This window comes from Rhincodon typus, chromosome 12 (assembly GCF_021869965.1).
Source record: "Rhincodon typus isolate 14 chromosome 12, sRhiTyp1.1, whole genome shotgun sequence".
In the NCBI taxonomy this organism is placed as follows: Eukaryota; Metazoa; Chordata; class Chondrichthyes; order Orectolobiformes; family Rhincodontidae; genus Rhincodon; species Rhincodon typus.
In genome coordinates, this window is record NC_063343.1 from 51,204,949 (window position 1) to 51,226,115 (window position 21,167).

Consider the following 21,167-nt stretch of genomic DNA (forward strand, 5'->3'; position numbering starts at 1 on the left):
CCGAGACAACAAGGTGCAGAGCTGGATGAACACAGCAGGCCAAGCAGAAAGGCTGACGTTTCGGGCCTAGACCCTTCTTCATTTCTGATGAAGGGTCTAGGCCCGAAACGTCAGCCTTTCTGCTCCTATGATGCTGCTTGGCCTGCTGTGTTCATCCAGCTCTGCACCTTGTTGTCAAAGATTGGATAGGGCTGTTTCTCTTCAAAATAGAGGAGGGTGAGGGGTGACTTAATTGAGGGACCTGAATAGACCTGTAGGGAAAAACCTGTTTTCCTTTAACAGAGAGCTTAGTTGTCAGGGACCAGGTATTTCGGGTGAATGGTGTAAGGATTACAGGGGACGTAAGGACAAACATTTTCACCCTGAGGGTGGTGGGTACCTGGAATTCCTCATTTGGTGTGGCAGAAACCCTTGCATCACTTACAAGGAACTTGGATCTGTATCTGAAGTACTGTAACATAAAAGATTATGGAACAGATGTTGGAAGGTAGAATTAAAATGAGTGGCTATCTTTATGTTTTTTAACATGCTGTCATAATGGGTTGGATGGCTTCTTTCTGTGCCATAAATTGTCTATGGATCTATGGGCAGTCTAGGGCAAAATAGGACCTTGACAGATGGTGTATCTGCTGAAACAATTTTGTAACAGGCCAACTTATATAGAACATAGAATAGTACAGCACAGTACAGGCCCTTTGGCCCATGATGTTGTCCAACCTATTATCTGATGACTTTTGAGACCGTTCTTCTGTATTGGTTTGCTGCTGCTTGCCGTGACTTGATGTTCACATAGTCAAATTTGAAGAGCTTGCTGGGAGATGGTTGAATGGGGTTTTTGTAATGAGAAATCTTTGCCAAGAGGTATACCATAAGGTTTGATGCTTAATCCTTTGTGTACATTAATGACATAGACATGAAATGGGAGGTATTATGATGTAAACTCACAGACGACATGGAAATTAGTGTAGTAAGGAGGAAAACCTTAGACTGCATAGGTAGGCTGATTAGTGGGAAATGGGATTTACTCCTGAAAAGTGAGAGGTGATGCATTTTGGGAGGACTAACAAGGTAGATGAGTACATGTTGAATGGCAGGACCTGAGGATGTTCAGAGGATCAAAGGACTTGTACATGTCTATAGAACCTTAATGGCAGCAGAACAGGTAGATAAGGTGTTAAGAAAGCATATGGGATACTTTCTTTTATGACTGAAGATTATTGAATACAAGAGCAAAGAGGTTATGATGAAGATGAAAAACACTGCAGTTCTGATTGCCACATAATAGGATGGATGTGATTGCACTCCTATGCAACTAGAGAGCATAGGTTTAAGGTGAGAGGGGAAAGATTTTAAAAAAGAACTAAAGGGCAGCTTTTTCTCACAAGTATGTGTATGGAATGAACTACCAGAGGAAGTGGTGGATGCTGTACAATTACAATATTTAAAAGACATCTGGATGGCTATATGAATAGGAAGGGTTTTGAGGGATATGAGCCAAATGCTAACTAATAGGACTAGATTAATTTAGGATATCTAGTCAACGTGGATGAGTTGGACCGAAGGGTGTGTTTCCACGCTGAGAAATATGTGACTGTGTAACTCTAAATAGATTCACCAGGATGTTGCTTCGGCTGGAGCAATTCAGCTATGGAGAGAAACACGATGGGCAAGAATTGTTTTCCTTTGAGCAAAGAAGACTGAGCAAATGTTCTGATTGAGGTGTTAAAATGTTTTGAGGGTCACACAGGTAGGCAGGAAGAAATGATTCCCCTTACTAGGGGGCTTAGTAATCAGGGGACACAGTTTCAAAGAGATTTAGAGGGGATTGAGGACAAATGTTCTCACCCAGAGGGTTTTGGGTGGTATAGGCATGAATTCTGAAGACATTCTAAGAATTATTTAGATGAATACTTAAAATGCCATGATATACAATCCAAGGGCCAAAGTGCTGGGAAATCGGGATTAGAATAAATGGGCATTTGATGACTGATATGGACGTAATAGGCCCAAAGGCCTTTTCTGTGCTGTAAAAACTGATTTCCAGGTATTCATCTTGTCTCCTGTAGCAGATTGTAAACAATAATTTTCTATTTTCTTATTAAAATAAGACCAAGATCTCCACTTAAATGTATAACTATGGCTGATCCTAAAAGATGTGGTGGTTTCAACTGTTCTAGTCTGTGCTGTTGCAAAGCTTGTAACAGAATATTGCACTCAAATGTCACAAGGGCATCTACAGCGGTTTTCCAAGAGTATCCTTAGTGATTTGTGTGTGACTCATCTTTGTGATAGCTCCCAGTCCTTTTTTTAATCTTGTGACTAATAGTCTTATTGACAAAATTCAGTCAATGAACTATTGCATGATTGTTCTATGCATTTACATACATTCTATACATTAATTGAATTTATTGGATAGGCAAATGTTATATCCTTTAAAGCACCATGAATTGTATGTATTAATGGCAAAGATCCAACTGATTAAGTTTTATTGTTTTTGTCATGTTGTTGTCCTGTGATGCAAACCTGAGCTTGTACATTTCCAATGTGTTATATTTTTCTTGTTTTTGTTTCAGAATCTTCAGAACTCTGTACCAATTAAGTTAATGTATCCTGTGAACAGATTTGGATTTGTGCTTAATTTTCCTCCTCATGCAAAAGTCATAATGAGAAATGGCCATTTTAGGAATGGTTGGGTTGTGGTGTTAAGAAATTTCAGTGAGAATTTGCAATGCTTTCTGATGGTTTGGTTTGTCATTCTTAGTTTGATAAAAAGCCACAGCAATTATACATTTACAGAAAAAGTGTACAAACAGATTAAAATAAAAATTTAAACATTGATAGAAGGAGACCAAAAGTTGAAGTCTTGTACTCATTGGAGAGACACCATTTTATATAGACTGAAGAGCGTGCTGATTGGCTGGTCCATCATTGTCATTAGAGATGCAACAAGAAGTTACTTATCGATCATAAATCTCAAACCAGGCAGCTGGATTCTGATTGGTTAGGACATTGCTGTATTCACATGGCAGAGTTCTCCACAATCCCTATTTTTTGGAAAAAAGGGTTTAATGTATTTAAAAATACCTTTTGGATATATACAACAGGGTCCTGAGTATTTGTGTTTGTAGCTTCTCAAGTGGACAAATGCATCACACTATAAGCCTATTGGATCTTTAAAGTGAATACCTGTGTAACTTCTAGCACAAGCTGTCTTATTTAATAAACAAGTTTTATACAGATTGGAGGATATCCTTTCCCGGTTTACAAGCGTGGTCTGGCTGAGTACAAGCAGTGTTCTGCCTGCTGCAAATGATCAAGATGTGTTATTTGATGCAGACCTCCAGTATTTGGGATGTAAAGCCTTTGATACACTAGTGTTGGAAGCTGCAAATATAAATACTCAGGATCTGGTTTTATGTAGGCAAAGTAATTTCTATGTACATTGCACCTTTTTCATAAAGAGGGGTCATGTAGATTTTTTCTCATTAACCTGTTCAGTTGAGGTTGGTTGGCTCGCCGAGCTGGTTTGTTGTTCCGCAGACGTTTCGTTACCGTGCTTGGTAACATCCTCAGTGCAGCCTCTGATGAAGCGTCGGTGTGTTTTCCCGCCTGGTTTTTGGATTCCACTACGGAGGAAACCCGGAAGTGAGGCAATCCATCGCAACGGGCCCCAGAGTTTTAAAAACCAGGCGGGAAAACACACCGACGCTTCATCAGAGGCTGCACTGAGGATGTTACCAAGCAAGGTAACGAAACGTCTGCGGAACAACAAACCAGCTCGGCGAGCCAACCAATCTCAACACCCACAACCCGAGCTACAGATCTACTCCAAAACCTTAGAAACCTGTTCAGTTATTTCACAACTCTGGAGCAGGTGAGACTTAAACCCAAGCTTCCTGGCCCAGAGGTAAGGACAGTATCACTTCAAGAACCAAACACTTCTGTATCCCTCTGGCAAGTCCGGGCCAATCAGTATCTACCTTCCTGGTGTGAGAATTAAAATTGACAGATAACTGTTCTTGCTGTGTTGCCATAACCAGTGGTGACCTAACCAAACAACACCTCATGCCATATAAAGTGGTGTCTGTCTGCAAGTTTATTTCTTGCATCCGAGTTCTGAGTGCAAAAGAAAAAGCTTCAACTTCTATTTTCTTTATAGCAATGTTTAAAACAAAGATGTATTGTTACATAAATATATGCTGAATTAAGCACAAATATCTTGCTATCCATTTTAGATGAGTGCATCAAATTGATTGGATGTTCCTGCCCAGATTTAGGTAGAATAAAAGCTGATGAGCTTTTGATATTAAACTAGCATGACCATCACATTATCTGAGCAAAAGTGAACCGATGTTCAGTAGCAGAGTAGGCTGTGAATTTGTATGATGCAACTGTATGAAAAGTCGAGTGAGGAGAAAACTCAGTCTCTTTTCCCGGAGTTGACACTGTTTCATTCATATAACAGACAAGTGAATGAGTAATTCAATCTATCAGGACAAACACATCTAAATAATCCATAGCATATTTCCTATGTGCCTTCTTCTAGTCTACCTGTAGCTGTATATGATCCACAGACGAGTGGCTATTCAGTAGTGATACTGCATTTGGTTTTGTGGTATTAGAGGCTGGAGCTCATTAAAGAATGACCATGTTAGCCTTTGGTTTAAAGCTGCTGTTTAAAGATATTCAGGCATTGGAAATGGTCAGCGTTCCAAGGGTTATAACTTGCTTTTTAGCCTTAGTTAATTATTTATTAATGTTTTCAAATAATCCTAGAGCTTTTTAAATAATTAATTTTAGATTGGCCAGTGTACCTGTCATGCAATCTAAAGCAGACTGAAAGATATTATCAAAGAATTGTTAAAGCCCAGAAGGAGGCCATTTGGCCAATCCACATCCATATGGATGCGGGACATATCTATACCAACTTTTCCCGTAGTCTGTAGATTGCTTCATGTTGTAGGCTCATCAATTTCTTGAAAAATACAATTGAGTCTGCCTCCACAACACTTATGCAGTCCTTTTCAGAACTCAATCACTTGGTACATGTTTGCTGTCTTGCAGTTCACCTTACAGTCTTTGTATTCTCCTTCCACAAATGTGGATAATTTCTCTGTGCTGTATTTGGACGGGTTGCGATTTTGCACACCTCGCTCATATCTCATGTGAACTTTCTCTTCCCAAGCAGAAGAACTGTCTACTATAAGATAAAATGAAGAATGTGGATGCTGGACCTCTGAAACAAAAACAGAAATTGTTGAAGAAACGCAGCTGAACTGGCAGCATCTGTGGAGAGAAGTGTTAGTGTTAATGTTTTGGGTATAGTGTATCTTCAGTTCATCTCTCTACAGCTGCTTCCAGACCTGCTGAGTTTGTCCAATTTCTGTTTCTGTTTCTGTTTTTTTCTAATCTGCCCACATAATTGAAATTCCTCATTCCTGCACTTATTCTTGACTCATTTTTGCACCCCTCAAAATCTTACATCTTTCCTAAAGTTCAATACCCAGAATTGAGCACAGTACTCTATTTGAGGCCAACAGCTTTTTTAGCACAGTTCATTTCTATAACTTTCCTTTTATACTGTGTGCATCTATTTATAAAGCCTAAGACCGCATACGACTGATCACTTTTTTTACAATCTGCCCTACAACCTTCAACAATTTGTGAACATTTGCCCCAGATATCTCTGCTGTGGCATTTTTTTGAATAATATTCTTTGTTACCTTTCCTAACACCCCTAAAATGTATTATGCATTAATTAATTTTGCCTGTGCCTGTTCCCTCTATCTGCTTCTCATAGTTTACATTTACATAATTTCTAACTCTTCACATGTGGAATTCAACAAAATCGTTGAAAAATAATTTTCTAACGTTTGCTTCTTTTGTTGTGCACTCAATCTGATGTGTTCAGGGAAAGAATAAAAGGATGGGCCGATGATTGCTGGAGAGGTGGTGCAATGTGCAGGAATTCAGGTTCTTAGATCATTGGGATCTCTTTTGGGACAGAAAAGACCTATTCAAAAGCGATCAGTTTCAACTGAACTGGAAAGGGACCAATATCATGGCAGGGAGATTACTATCCTGTTTAAGGAAGCCTGTAAGCTTAGAGAGGGATGGGAAGCAGGATTGCTAAATAGCCGTAAAAATAGATGGATGTGGATGGTTTTGAATCAGAAAAGAGCAAGTTAATCAACAAAGACTGATGAACAAGTCAGAGAAGAAGGTAACTGAAGAATTAAGCTGCATTTATTTCAATGCAAGGTGTCTTACAGGTAAGGCTGATGAATTTCAGGCATGAATGGGAACATGCAACTGGAACGTCATAGCTATTACAGAAATTTGTTTGATGGAAGGGAAGGACAGGACTGGCAGCTCAATGTCCTGAGTTTTAGATGTTAGAGGAAGGATAGAAAGAGGTGGTGGAGTAGTGTTTCTGATCAAGGAAAACATCATACTGTAATTAAAGAGGATATTTCTAAGGGATTATCCAGCTACATATATGGGTTGAAATTAGAAATAAGAAAGAGATGATCACCTTGATGGGATTGTACTGTAGGCCTCCAATCCTCAGAAATTGAGGAGCAAGTATGTAGTGAGTGATCTCAGATATATGTAAGAATAATGGGGTTGTAATAGGGGATTTTAATTTTCCAAACATTGACCAGGACTGCCATAGTGTTAAAGATTTGGATGATGAGGAATTTGTTAAATGCGTTCAAGAAAATTTTAATCAATATGTAAATGTTCCTACTAGAGAAGGAACAAAACTTGACTTTTGAGTTCAACGTCTAGAATTAAGAATGTAAAGATGACCGTGAAACCATCTTTGATTGTCAAAAAAGAAACTGGCTCACTAATACCCTAGAGGGAAGGAAATCTGCCATCTTCATCTGTTCTGGCCTTCACGTGACTCTAGACCCACAGCAATATGGTTGATTGTCAACTGCCCACTGAAATGGCCTAACAAGCCACTCGGTCGTAAGCATTGCTACGAAATTTCAACAAAGTAATGAAACTGGACGAACCACCTGCCATCAACCTAGGCACAAAAAAGGCAACACCATGCCTGGATATGTCCTCTTTCTCCAGAAGGACAGACTGCACGCAGGTGGAGGCAGAGGTATGCAGTCAAGTGGAAGTTCCCCTTGGAGTCCTCAATATTGACTCCATATCCCATGAAGTTTCATGGCTTCAGGTTAAACATGGGCAAGGAAACCTCTTGCTCATTAGCACATACCATCCTCTCTTGGTTGGTGAATCAGTACTTCTCCATGTTGAACACACTTGGAGGAAGCATTGAGGGTGACAAGGTGCAAATTGGACTATGGGTGGAGGATTTCAATGTCCACAACCAAAGAGAGGTTTGGCAGCAGCACTACTGATCAAGCTGGTCAGATCCTTTAACAGCTGCTAGACTGGGTCTCTAGTAGGTGGTGATTTCATCCTTGCCGATTTGCTGGCTGCAAATGTATCTCTCCATACCAGTATCAGCAAGAGTGACCACCACACAGTCCATGTGGAGTTGATGTCCTTCCTTCACATTGAGAATAGCTTGCATGTTATGTGGTCCTGTCACCATGCTAAATGGGCCAGACTTTGAACAGATCTGGCTACTCAAAACTGGGCATCCATGAGGTGCTGTGGGCCATCAGCAGCGGTGGAATTGTACTCCAGCACAGTCTGCAACCTCATGGCCTGGCCTATCATGCACTCAATCCTTACTGTTGTGTCAGGGGATCAAGACTGGTTCAGCGGAGAGTGCAGGAGGGCATGCCAGGAACAGCACTAGGTGTATTTGAAAACGAGGTGAAACTACCAAACGGGACTACTTGCATGCCAAACAACATAAGCAGCAAGTAAATGGCGGAGCTAAGTGATCCCACAACTAGTGGATCAAATCTAAGCTCTGCAGTCCTGTCACATCCAGTTGTGAATGGTGGTGCCAATTAAACAACTTGCTAAAGGAAGAGGGTCTGCAAATATCCTCATCCACAATAATTGAAGAGCCCAGCATCTTAGTGCAAACGAGTTGGGAAGTCATGTTGAGGTTGTACAGGACATTGTTGAGGCCTCTGCTGGAATACTGTCCAGTTCTGGTCACCCGGTTATAGGATATTATTAAGCTGGAGAGGGTTCAGAAGAGACATACCAAGATGATGCTGGATATGGAAGGTTTGAGTTATAAAGAAAGGCTGGATAGACTTGGACTTTTCTCGCTGGAGTGTAGGAGGTTGAGAGGTGACCTTACGGAAGTTTATAAAATAATGAGGGATGTAGATAAGGTTAATTGTCATCTTTTCCTTGGGATGGGGTTTTCAAGATGAGGAAGCAAAAATGTGAGAGGGGAGAGATTTCTAAAATAGGCCTGAGGGGCCAATCTTTTACACAACGGGTGGTTCGCGTGTGGAATGAACTTCCTGAGGAAGTGGTGGATGTGGGTACAATTACAGCACCTAAAAGACATTTAGATAAGTACATGAATAAGAAAAGTTTTTGGAGTGATATGGACCAGAAGCAGGCACGTTGGACTAGTTTAGTTGGGGATTATGTTTGGCGTGGACTAAAAGATCTTTCCGTGCTGTTTGATTCTCTGATAAGCTTGAAGAATTTGCAGTCTTCAGCCAAAAGTGCCAAGTGGATGATCCATCTCAGCCTCCTGCAGTTGTGCTCAGAATCACAGATACCAGTCTTCAGCAATTCTGTTCACTCCTCATGATATCAAGAAACTGTTGGAGGTATTGGATAGTGCAAAGGCTATGGATCCTGACGACATTCCAGCAATACAACTGAAGACTTCTGCTCCAGAATTTGCTGTTCCCTGGCCAAGCTCATCTAGTACAGTTGCAACACTGGCATCTACCCAAGTATGCTATGTACACACAAAGCAGGATAAATCCAACCTGGTCAATTTCTGCCCGGTCAGTCTACTCTCTAATATCAGTAATGTGATGGAAGGTTTCATCAACAATGCTATCAAGCAGCACTTGGTCAGGAATAACCTCTGATCTGGAGTTTGGATTCTGCTAGGGCCACTCAGCTCCTGAACTCAATGGCCTTTGCTTCAAACATGGATAAAAGTACTGAAATCCTGAGGTGAGGTGCGAATGACATGCCTTGACATCAAGGCAGCGTTCAACCAAGTGTAGCAATAAGGAGCCCTAGCAGAACTGGAATCAATGGGTATCAGGAAAAGTTCTCCACAAGTCATACCTGGCACACCAGATTGTTGTGGTTGTTGGAACTCTGTCATCTCAACTTCAGGACATCGCTGCAAGAGATCCTTGAGGGAGTGTCCTAAGCCCAAACGTCTTCAGCTGCTTCATCAATGATCTCTCCTCCATCAAAAGGTCAGAAATGGGGATGTTTGCCGATGATTGATTGCACAGTATTTAGCACCATTCATGACTCCTCGATGCTGAAGTAGTCCAAGTTCAAATGCAACAAGATCTGGAGAATATCCAGGCCTAGGTTAACAAAAGTAGCAAGTAACAATGGCACCACACAACTGCCAGACAATGACTATCTCCAATAAGAGACAATCTAACCACTATCCCTTGATATTGGTGTTACCATCACTGAATCCCCCACCAGCAACATCCTCCGTGTTACCATTCACTAGAAATTCATCTGGACTCTCCATATAAACACAGTGGTTTCAAGAGGAGGTCAGAAACTTGGAATACTGTGGCGGTAATCTCCCAACTTCCCCCAAAGCCTGTCCACCATTTTACAAGGCACAAGTCAGGATGGAATACTCCCTATCTACCTTGATGGGTCCATCTCCAATAACACTCAAGGATAAAGCATTCAGGATAAAGCAGCCGACTTGATTGACACTACATTCACAAACATCCACTCCCTCCACCATTGATCAGTAGCAGCAGTTTGTTCTATTTGTAAGATGTACTGCAGCAATTCGCCCAAGATATTTTACACAGCACCTTCCAAACCTGCAGCTACTTCTGTCTAGAAGGACAAAGTTTACAGATAAAAGAGAACACCTGCAAGTTCCCCTCCAAGCCACTCACCATCTTGAGTTGGAAATAAACTGCTACTCCTTTTCAGTGTTGGGTTAAAATCCCAGAACTTCCTCCTTTACAGCATGTGGACTGCAGTAGTTCAAGAAGGCAGCTAACCTTCACAACTAGGGACAGGCAATAAGTGCTGGCCCAGTTAGCAATGCCCATGTCTCTCAGATGAATTTAAAGTTTTTGAAAGCATGTGTGGAGCAAAATGAGTCAAATATGGCTCCTCTTTGAAAGTGATTTTGAACAGATATGGCCAGGCATGTAGAGAATTTCCACCATTTCGTGTTTTAGTTGTAAATACTTTCAGTCAAAGTTGAGTGTTCAATATGTTATACTTGATTTTCAGTTTACAACCAAGCTATATTTTATGTACCTCCAAATGGGCTAGTTCATTTTATTCAAAGTCAAAATAACGTCTTATGATTACAAAAATGCGGCAGCTACCTTCAAGGCCAAAACTCACTCAAAGATTAGATTAATTGGCCATTGTCCAGAACCACACAGCACAGCTCTTTAGTTCTCACTATACTTATCCGCCAAGCAGCTTGAGTAATTCTCAGTTTGGAGTTTTTATTAGAAAATGTTTTAGCTTTAGTTTAATAAAGTATCTGTCTTCATTTGGAATGAAACACGAACATGCTTTTTTTCCTCCCATTCTGTTTACTGAATATTGTCTATTTGCAAAAAAAATTCGGTAACTCATTTGCAGTTTAAATCCAAGTATTGTGAGCCAATTGATATTATGGTAGAGACAAGTTCAAAATTTGTTCTTCGCTTATTTTGTTTTGGCCGTAATTCTGGGAAGATGATATCACTGCAGTAAAGTGGTGTTAAATTTACTGAAAAGTTTTATCTTCACCAGTAACTCAAATTATGCTTCAACATTTTCAAGCCCAGAATGTACTACCTCAAAGAAAGAGACAGACATGTACTAAGTAGTAAAGAATGCCTTGTAGGTTTTGCAACTAATTTATGTGAATGTCAATAGTTTATCTTTTGAGTGTTTATTTTATATAAAGAAGCTTTCTCTTGTTAATCTTTCCAAACTGTACAGCTGTCTGCTTAATACTTGGAATCCAGCTGAAGAAAACCATAGCAGGACTAGCTAACAGTATTATTTGCAATTGTGTATGAGAATATAGAGCAGAAATTTTAGATTTTTGGTTGGTTAGGAATAGACATCTGCAACTCAGTACTGTGCACTAATGGAATTGGCAGGGAATATCAGTAACTTCAGGTCAGCTCATTCCTAGGAACTCATTATTGAAAGCACGTTATGCACAGAACTGCAAACGAACCGTTAACCATAACTTGCTGAACTGAGATTCACAAAATTATACTTTAAATGTGTATATTAGCTAAAATTTTTAGCTAGGTTTATATTAACACTTGAATTCCTGTACATCACCTACATCTTTGGAAATAGAAACTGTACAGGTACTAGAGATCTTGCCTTGCCATTGCCCTATACAACTGCACAGAGGACTTCAGTAGTTTATATTCCATCACCTCTAAAATTAAGGCCAAACTTGCACTTGTCTTCCTAATTACTTGCTATATGCTAACTGTGATTGAGAGGCTCCTCTTGAGACTCAACAGCATGGTCCTCAAGGATTGACAGTAGCTTGCTACCCATCATTTAGAATAGCCATAACTTGTCCATCAATCTACATTGCACAGAGTCTCAATGTCAAAATGAAATGTCAGTGTGGCAGGAAGGACACAATTGCTCTGGAGTGTAGGGGAGATTTACTGGACTGTTTCCAGGGCTGCAAAATCTTAGCTACGAGAAGAGCTTGGGGAGTTTGGGATTGCTTACCTTGAACGAAGGAGGCTGAGGGAAGCATGATTCAGGTATACAAAATTGAGGGGTAGAAATAAGCAGGAAGAACCTATTTCTTTTGGCAGAGAGTTCACAAACCAGGGTCATAGGTTCAAGCTAAGTGGCAGAAGAATTAGAAGGGATGTGAGGGAAAAACCTGTTTATACAGAGGGGAGTGGATGTTTCGAATTTGTTCCTCCAGCACGAACTCGGGCAAGAGACCCTAAACTCTTTCAAGATGTACCTGGACTGTGAACAGGGAGATGGGATTAGAAAGAGCATCTGGGTGTCTTTGAGTCAGTATGGACAAGATGAGCTAAATGGCCCCCTTCTGTGCTGTATCATTTCTATAGTTCAAAAAATGGAAGAGAAGGCTCGAGCCAGTTGGCCTATTTCTTATATTAATACTGATGGGATGCAGCCAGGATTCATAGCCTTTGTTGTATTATATTGTATTATAACCTTCAATTATTTGATATCTAGTGGAGTGAATTGAATTAACTGAAGACTGATATTTCGCCCCAGACATCTTGAGAAGGCAAAGATAAATTAAGAAGCCAGGCTGAAAATTGTTGCAGGTGTTTCTGGCATGTCTTTTTTGCACTAATGTGTTCCACTCCTCCCATCATTGAGGAAGTGAATTATTGTGGCTCCTGCTCCTACAGCTAGTTTTATCTCCTGTACAAATAAAGTGCAAGTTAGCTTCCAAACAGTTACATTATGCACTCTTTAAAATTTCAGGTCTTGTGTGTCCTTGGGACCCCGAAATCGTTCGTTTGGAGCTGCTGCCAAAACTCAGGTAGGAAGAGCTCAGTGTATCCTTTACCAAGAGCTGGAAAATACTAGAAGGTGCAATAATCATATTATTGTAATGTAATTGTAATCTAGCTGCTATCATTGGTATACCGGTCAATTAGAATGAGAATTGTAAGATACAGAAGGGCAACAAAATTTCCTGAATCTGTATTACTTCCACAAATAATGTTTCATGACTCTTCTAAGAGCTGCATCTGCTAATCCTAAGAAGTAGTGTGGTCTTGTGATTTCGTATCTGGTAGAATGTGCTGTTTACAAAAACCGTACTCCATTTTTGTCTTGGAAGTCACTGGTTCTGATTTCTGCTTGATTTGAACCAGGTACATTTTACCATAAATGTAGACCTTGTGCTAGGAGGATACTTGTTGCCAGACCAAACAAACTAGCTTGCCACATCTGAATCTGCTGCATCCAATAACTGTGAGCAGAAAAGTACTCTTAAAATGTTACTTTGTACATTTGAATTGCAACTCATTTTTCCTAGTTTACCATTTGGCTAAACAGCTACAACAATAACTGCAGTAACTTAACTGTACACTGCCATTCTATGTTCTCAGCTTTTGCAAATGATTTAAAAACAACTGAACTGTCCCATTGAGATCAGAAGAAAAGTAACAGTACTTCATAAGATTTATCTTCATAAGATTTATCTCCATAAGATTAAACAAAAAAGGAACAGGAGTAGGCCATTAGGTCTATTGAGCCAGAGCTGCCTCTTAATATCATGACTGATCTAATCATGGCCTCAGTTCCCTTACAGATATAAAGTCTATCTAGTTCAGCTTTGAATGTATTAAATAACTCGGCCTCCAACTGCCAATGCACTGAAACAAAATTGCTAAAAATAATAACCCTGGTGAAAGAAGAAATTCTTTTCAACTTGTATGGGAGGCTTTTTTTCGGAATCCCCCATTAAAGAAAGTGTCTTCGAGAAAATACCCCTATGCACCTGTCCTCTCGTGCACCCTCAGAACCTTGCATTTTTGAATAAGGTTACCTTTCATTATAGCCCTTTTTAGTTGTGGAAAGAACTCTTTCCTTTTATACTCCATTCTCCTTGCAATCAGTGGCAACATTCCATTGGCCTTCTATTTGGTGGTTGTATACTAACACTGATTCATGGACAAGGGCACCAGATCTCTCAACTGTTCAACTGGTGTTAACATGTCAGTTTTCTAATCTGCTGAGGCATCTTCACAATTTAGGAACGTTTGGAAAGTAATCTGTCCATCTATAAATGCAACAGGACTTGATTTGACACCGTGGGAGGTAGGCTATTAAGTTCAGAGAACCTATTTACCCCTTGGTTTCTTTAGTTTTCTCGGTGCTTTTTCTCTGTGATCGTTTTAAGTTCTTCTCTTTTGCTACTTGATTTTCTAATATTTCTTGGGATGCTTTGCGCCTTCTGCTGTGAAGACAAATACAAAATACCTGTTCAAAGTTTGTCATTTCCTTGTTTCCCATTAATTCCCCAATCTGTCCCTCTTAATAAATCTAAACTATCTTTGTTACTCTCTTACCTTTTTTATATAGTTGTAGAACTTATTTACTGTTGGTATTAACTTTTTGTTTTGCTTAGTACACAAATTCCTAACTTCCTTTATAATTTAGACATCCTTTGATCAGTAAAATTTTCCCAATCTTTTGGATTGCCACAACTCCTTACAGTATTTTTTTCTTTCAATTTGGTGCCATCCTCCACTTTACTAGTTACCCATGGATGGTGCATTTCTTGCCCTCTGAATATGGAACTCTGTCATATTATGTGGAATCTTACCTTCGGATCTTTTACTATGAGACTGTCAATTAATTGTCTCATCACACATTACCAGATCTAGAATAGCTTGTTCCTGGTTGGTTGAAGAAACTGACCTGAATTAATTCATACTCCTCCTCCAGTCAACCTTTACCAATTTGATTCATCCAATCTTTGAATAGTAAAATCTCTTGTGACAATGCAACACCTTTTACTGCAAGCCCCCAAGACCTGCAACTTCATTGAGGTTGTTCTCCTGGGCCTCCCCTATATTACTTTTATGTAAAGAAAAGTCAGAGGAGGTTATATGCAAAAGATCATTCACATCTAGATTCAGATGCTCTCTTTACAAATTCTAATGTAGTTGAAGTCCCATGCTATCAATCAGTAAATATCCACCTTTATGCACTTTCTAATTGATAACTGACTGTCAACCATTTAAATACAGATTTTTAAATAAGACTATTATTGAATTGAATTTTTTAACAGTATTAACTTTATTATCGTTACTTTGACTTCTTCCCTTCTTTCAAAAATCAAACGTCTCATTCACAAAATTGCTATGACTAGTGATAAATTATGCTAGTTTGAAGCCTGACTCTAGCATTTTTGTCAAAATATTGTCTTACAATTCAGAATTACTGTTATTGCAAGATACAAACATTTTGATAAGTCAGTGATAATCAGGTATTTATGAAAATGTTGATGCACTCATTTAAAGCTAAATGAGTATTATTTGTTATGCTGATGAGTCATATATAGAAATTTGTGGTGTGCTGCATCGGGGATGGGAATTTATAATTGTGAGATAAATTAGTCAGAGAATCTCTCTTGTCAGCTGTCTACCTCCATGTGTCTGTATTAATAGATGCTGGCTTCTAGCACTGTTGCTGTCTTGGAGTTGAATCTATAACTATTGCATCTGCATGTTTTACCCTACAAGTGTATTGCATTTTATCTTGCATAAAATGGAATGTGGATATTGCTATAGCCCATCCTTGATTGCTCTGGAGAATATGGTGTGAACTGCCTCACGAACAAGTGCAGGGACACCCCAGTGCTGTTAAGGGGGTTCTGAATTTTGACCCTGGTGAAGGAATAACATTATACTTCCAAATCTAGATGATGTATACAATGGAGAAAGGAATTTTCAGGAGTTTCCCTGAAATTCTGAATCTCCGTTTGCTCTGAGTGGTAGAGGTTGAAGGTGGTGGATGGATGCTATTCAAGCAGGTTGTTTTATCCTGGATAATGCCAAACTTTTGTATCATTGGACCTGCATGGCTCCAGACGAGTGAAGAGTATTCCATCACATTCCTGATGTGTGCCTTGCAGATGGTGTACAGATTGTGGGGAGAAAAGAAAGTGCAGAATTCCTATCCTCTATTCTGCCATTAGAACCATTGAGAAGTTGTAGCACAAAGAAGTCATTTAGCTCATCATGTCTTTGCTTTCTGCATGAACTAGCCACCCATTCTAATCCCATTTACCAGTACTTGGTCTGCAGCTTCACTGGTTAGTGCTTCAGGTCTGCATCCAGGTTTCTTTTTAAATGAGATGAAGGATTCCACTTCAACCACCAAACTAGGTAGTGAATTTCAAATACCCACTACCAACTAGATTTTAAAAAGTCTTTCCTCGTGTGCCCTCTAATCCCTCTACCTGAAAGCTATGACACCTGGTAATTGATGTCTCCACTAGGGGAAACTGATCTTCTCTGTCTACTCTATCCATGCCCCTCATTATTTTGTAAACCTCAATCATCCCTTAGCCCTAGTCCAAGGAAAAGAGGCTATTTTCCTCCCATCCAGTCTATCTTCAGCTGCAATTTTCAAGTCCCAGTAACATTTTTAATTCTCCCCTGTACTGTCTCGAGAGCAATTATGTTCTCGTGTCACCAGAAGTGTATACACCAATTCAGCAATGGCTTAAATGGTGTCCTATATATTTCTTGCATTACACCCCTGCATTTCTACTCAGTACCTTACCCAATGAGGAAAGCACCATGTATGCCTCCTTTGCCACCTTTTTATTTATCGATCTATCAATCCTATCAGTGCTAGGGGCCTATGGGCATGCACTCAAAGGCCTCTCACTTTCTCAATCTATCTCAACAGCCTGCTGTTTCTTGTGTTTCCTTGCTTTGTTTGACATTCCCAAAGGTATTACCTCTCTTGTACGAATTGAATTCCACTTGCTGTTTTTTCATCCATCCCATTCACCTGAACCATTGGTGGATACTGACTGTAGATGATATCATTGTCACTAACAGCTATCTGGCAAATTTCTGCAAATTTCCAAGTTATGCCTCTGGCATTGAAGTTCGAATCATTGTTATGCAGCAAACCACACAGCCAACACTGTGGAATACCATTGAAACTGCTTTTCCTTTGCAAAAATGTGTATTGACTACTACCATTTATTTTCTGTCACTCAGCCAATTTTAGATCCAAATCATCACATTCTGTGCTTCCTAAGGGTTTTACTTTACTGACCTGGCTTCCGAGTAGGATATTGTCAAATGTTTTACTAAGATCCATGTAAACGACATCCGTTGCACTATCCTCTGGTATGAATTGAACTGGTATGACTGACCTCCTTAACAAAACAATTCTGACAATGTGTCCATGATTAATTTGTGACTTTCCAAGTAACAGCTAATCCTTTTCCTGGATGCAAGATTCTATACCTATGGTATTTTGCGTTTCTGGGCAGTTTTAGGATGTTGATGCTGGCACTTGGATGTATGTTACTTGTCATTTGTCAGCCCAAGCCTGAATGTTGTCCAAGTCTTGCATTTAGAAACTGCTTCAGTATCTAAGTACTCTAAAATTGTGCTGAATGCTGATCATCAATGAACATCCCCACTTCTGACCTTTAAGGGACTATCATTGACAAAGCAGCTGAAGATTTAGTAGAGTACCCTCAAGAACCCCTGCAGAGACAGCTGAATCCTTTTTTTTTAAAAAAAAAAGTTTCCTTTTGAGATATGACTTCAACTAGTGGAGAATTTAACCTCCTGATTACCATTAACTGCAGTTTTGGCAAGACTCCTTGGTGCTTTAGTTGGGAGTGTTTCCTTGATGTCAAGGAAAGATGCACGCACTCTCGTTTTACTTCTGGAATTCAGTTCTTTTGTTCGTGTTTGAACTAAGGCTGTAGTGAGGTCAGCAGCTGAGTGGTCCTAGCAGAACCCAAATTTGAGCATCAGTGAGCAGATTATTGCTGAAACGTGTGCTGCTTGATTGCACTATTGATGACCTCTTCCGTCATTTTGCTGACGATGGAGCGTATGCTAATTGGATGGTAATCAGCAAGCCATCTCAACACACACATTGTTCCCTGGCCAGCATCTCTGTCTCAGGCTTGTGGCAGTGCTCCAGCGAAGCTCCGTGAAAGCTGAAAGAACACCTCATTTTCCACTTGGGAACTCCACAGCCTTCAGGACTCTCGAGTTCAATAATTTTAGGGCTTGAGGCACCTACTCCTGTGTCCTTAACCCAGGCCTTGTTTTCACATGGTCTGTTAACCCGTTGTTAGCCACTAATAGTCCCAGTTAGCCACTATTCATTCTCTTAGACGGACCGTTATCCACTCCTTCCTGTCCAACTGCTCTTCGCTTTCTTTGGACTTCATCTCTACCTACTGTTTATTCCTTAATCCCTCTTTAACAACCCGTCCACCCCTTCAAAAAAAACCTATCTAGTGCATCAAAAACAACTCTTTCGTAACTACCATCAGTTCTGAAGAAGGGTCATTGAAACTGAAACGTTAACTCTGATTTCTGTGCACAGATGCCACCAGACCTGCTGAGTTGTTTTTTTCCAGCAATTTCTGTTTTTGTTGGAGTTATCCTGCTTTGTGTGTGGGGGCATGCGGGGCGAATCTTCCACGTGATTGGCTAGATGCTGGTGGTATAACTGTTTATAAGTTAACCCAACTAGGATCAGAAATGTGATGCTTTACTAAATATTGAATATAATTTATGGTTAAATTAGACTGCAAATACAAGTTGCATCTTGGGTATTGAATTATGAAGTTGTTGCAAATTAATTTGAGAATGTTGAAAATAGAAATAATTGTTTCAACTGTTGAGAATTAAATTTTAACTTCTCTTTTTGTAGATAGTGTCCAATGTGAAAAACACTCTACAAGGATTTAAAAGGCTCCATGGCAGAGCTTTCTCAGATCCATTTGTAAAAGCTGAACAATCCAAGCTTGGATATGAACTGGTCCAGATGTCAAGTGGTACCACAGGTGTTAAGGTTTGTGCTATAGACTTCACTTAGTTTTGCCAATAGGATGGAAATAAGGAAGTTGATGAGTCCAAATTCTATCTAGTCTGTTAGTTCTGAGGAAGGGCTACTGGACCTGAAACGTTAACTCTGATTTTTTTTTTTTTTTCCCCTTCACAGGTATTGCTAGACCTACTGAACTTTTCCAGCAGCTTCTGTTTTTGTTCTTGATTTACAGCATCTACAGTTCTTTCTGTTTCTATTTTGTCTGTTGTCAGGTTCCACCAATATGGAGGTAGCCATGATAATGCCCAAAATAGAATACAAGCAAGCTCTTCTCAATTGCTTGCTTACCTAGTCTATTTAGGTCAGATCCTTGCTATTTTTCAAAAAAGAAGTTAAATACCTGCAATCAAAGTAACATCTGTCCATAATTTAAGACAACTATAATTGCTTTTCCAGTGAAGGTTAAGCTCTTTCAGGAACAGTTTGTAAAAGCTTATTCAAAATGCCTCATCTACATGTGAATGCAGTGCATTGAGCACATTAGAAAGCATTCACTAGCCCATTGTTAAATGCCTCAGTTTAGTCAAGCAGTTTTCTCTAGGCATATCTGTAACTTAATGAGGTGTGAAATTATTTTAATTTCTTCCCCATCCCTACATAATCTGAACTGAGTGGCTTGTTAGGCCATTTCAAACAGCAGTTGAGAGTCAGCCACGTTGTTTTAAGTCTGGAGTCATGCGTAGGCCAGACCAGGTAGGATCAGCAGATTTTCTTATCTAATGATTGTTTGGAAAGCTGTTCACGTAGCTATAAAGTGCCATTACAATGTATGAAAGAATATTTAGGTGCTAGCCTTTTCTTGTTAACTATAAACGACAAATATTTTCAGTCAAGATGTATTTTTAAAGTAAAGTAATTTTTGATAACTTGAGTTTTATCAAAAATCTGGCATACTTTTTTGTTTTAAAAGGTTTCATACATGGAAGAGGAAAGATGTTTTAGTGTGGAGCAAGTGACAGGAATGTTATTGACAAAACTGAAGGAAACAGCTGAAACTGCTCTCAAGAAACCAGTCTTGGATTGTGTGATATCAGTAAGTAGCAAAATTATTATTAATTCTATACAGTACAGTGTTTGTTTTGGAAATTGAACCTTTTTAACTTTTCTGCAGAAAGGTACTTTTTTTTCATCTTGTGTACTGTTTATAGGTTCCATGTTTCTACACAGATGCTGAGAGGAGGTCTGTAATGGATTCTGCACAGATTGCAGGACTCAACTGTTTACGGCTAATTAATGAAACCACTTCAGGTAATAGCTAAATGCTCTTTGTGTATGACCAGCATTCTTCTTGGAGCGAGAACTGGATCAATCATATTGTAGCTGCTGACGTGCACAGAAACTAACTTTTTCCCTCAAACTACACCAGTATAAACCAGATTGTTCTATTGGTGAGGATGGGATTCAAATGATTGGCCTGCTCAATGTATTGAATTACTACCCTATTGCAACCTGTGCAAGTAATAACATACCAGGGATTTGCACAGCATTAATCTAGCTTTCACGAAGGTTGTCTATGTAGTACTGAATAATGTTTAAGCAATTTAACATTCTTCATACACAATAACTACTTGAAATGTTGCCATGCAGGTTAAGAATAATCATTTTAACATGGTAATAGCATTGAAAAGGAGTTGATTACTTAAAACAAACATAGAGAATGCTGCACAAACTCAGCATGTCTGGCAGCACCTGTGGAGATAGAAACAATTGAAATTTTCAATCCGGTATGACACTCCATTCCGAAGAAGAGTTATACCAGACCAAATGTTAGTTATTTCTCCCACCACAGATGCTGCCAGAACTGCTGAGTTTCTCCAGCATTCTGTCTCTCTCAGATTTCCATCATGTGCAGTATTTTGCCTATGGTTGATTATTTAATATGATTTTGGTTATAGAAAGCTGGTTGGTCAGGATACTAGAAGACTTTATTTCAGCAGTAGCATTGAATCTTTAATGTTGCACTGTTTGAGTGGTAAAACTGTAAGTGCCATTCCCTCAGCACAGCATTGGAATATTAGTCAAAATTGTATGACCAGGATTGGAACTTGCACCCATGACTGTGTAATGTCAGAAACCAAGTGTAATATTTATTAGAAATTTGAATCCAAATTAGTGCTAATTTGAAATAATAAATTTGAAAAAGTTGTTCTCTGTTTTAGTAACTTAGTAAAATGAATTGATACTGATAGATTGTAAATCTGCCAATTCGCCATCTAAGTAATCCAACTTTAAATTGGTCAAAATTACTTTTTTAAAAGAGCTCAACTTACTTACTCTAATGACCTCGTGGCCAAAGGCTAAATTTCACTTAATTTTTGGAGAACCCCCCCCCCACCCCAAAAAGTTGTTCACCCTGGATGGAATGACCAGTTATGTTGCCAGCCGGCTTCACAGTTAGTAGATGCTGGAGAATCTGAGATAACGAGGTGTAGAGCTGGATGAAC

General features: G+C 39.4%; 1 protein-coding gene across 2 annotated transcripts in view; it reads left to right on the top strand.

Moving 5' to 3' along the window:
* Positions 1 to 21,167, top strand: part of LOC109933100 (heat shock 70 kDa protein 4) — a 67,500-nt gene that overhangs the window by 4,761 nt on the left and 41,572 nt on the right. For both annotated transcript variants that reach the window (XM_020532087.2, XM_048603407.1), the window contains exons 2-5: positions 12,592 to 12,649; positions 18,547 to 18,687; positions 19,634 to 19,756; positions 19,872 to 19,971. In XM_020532087.2, the coding sequence (XP_020387676.1) occupies positions 12,592 to 12,649; positions 18,547 to 18,687; positions 19,634 to 19,756; positions 19,872 to 19,971 (422 nt within the window). The remainder of the gene's footprint in view (positions 1 to 12,591; positions 12,650 to 18,546; positions 18,688 to 19,633; positions 19,757 to 19,871; positions 19,972 to 21,167) is intronic.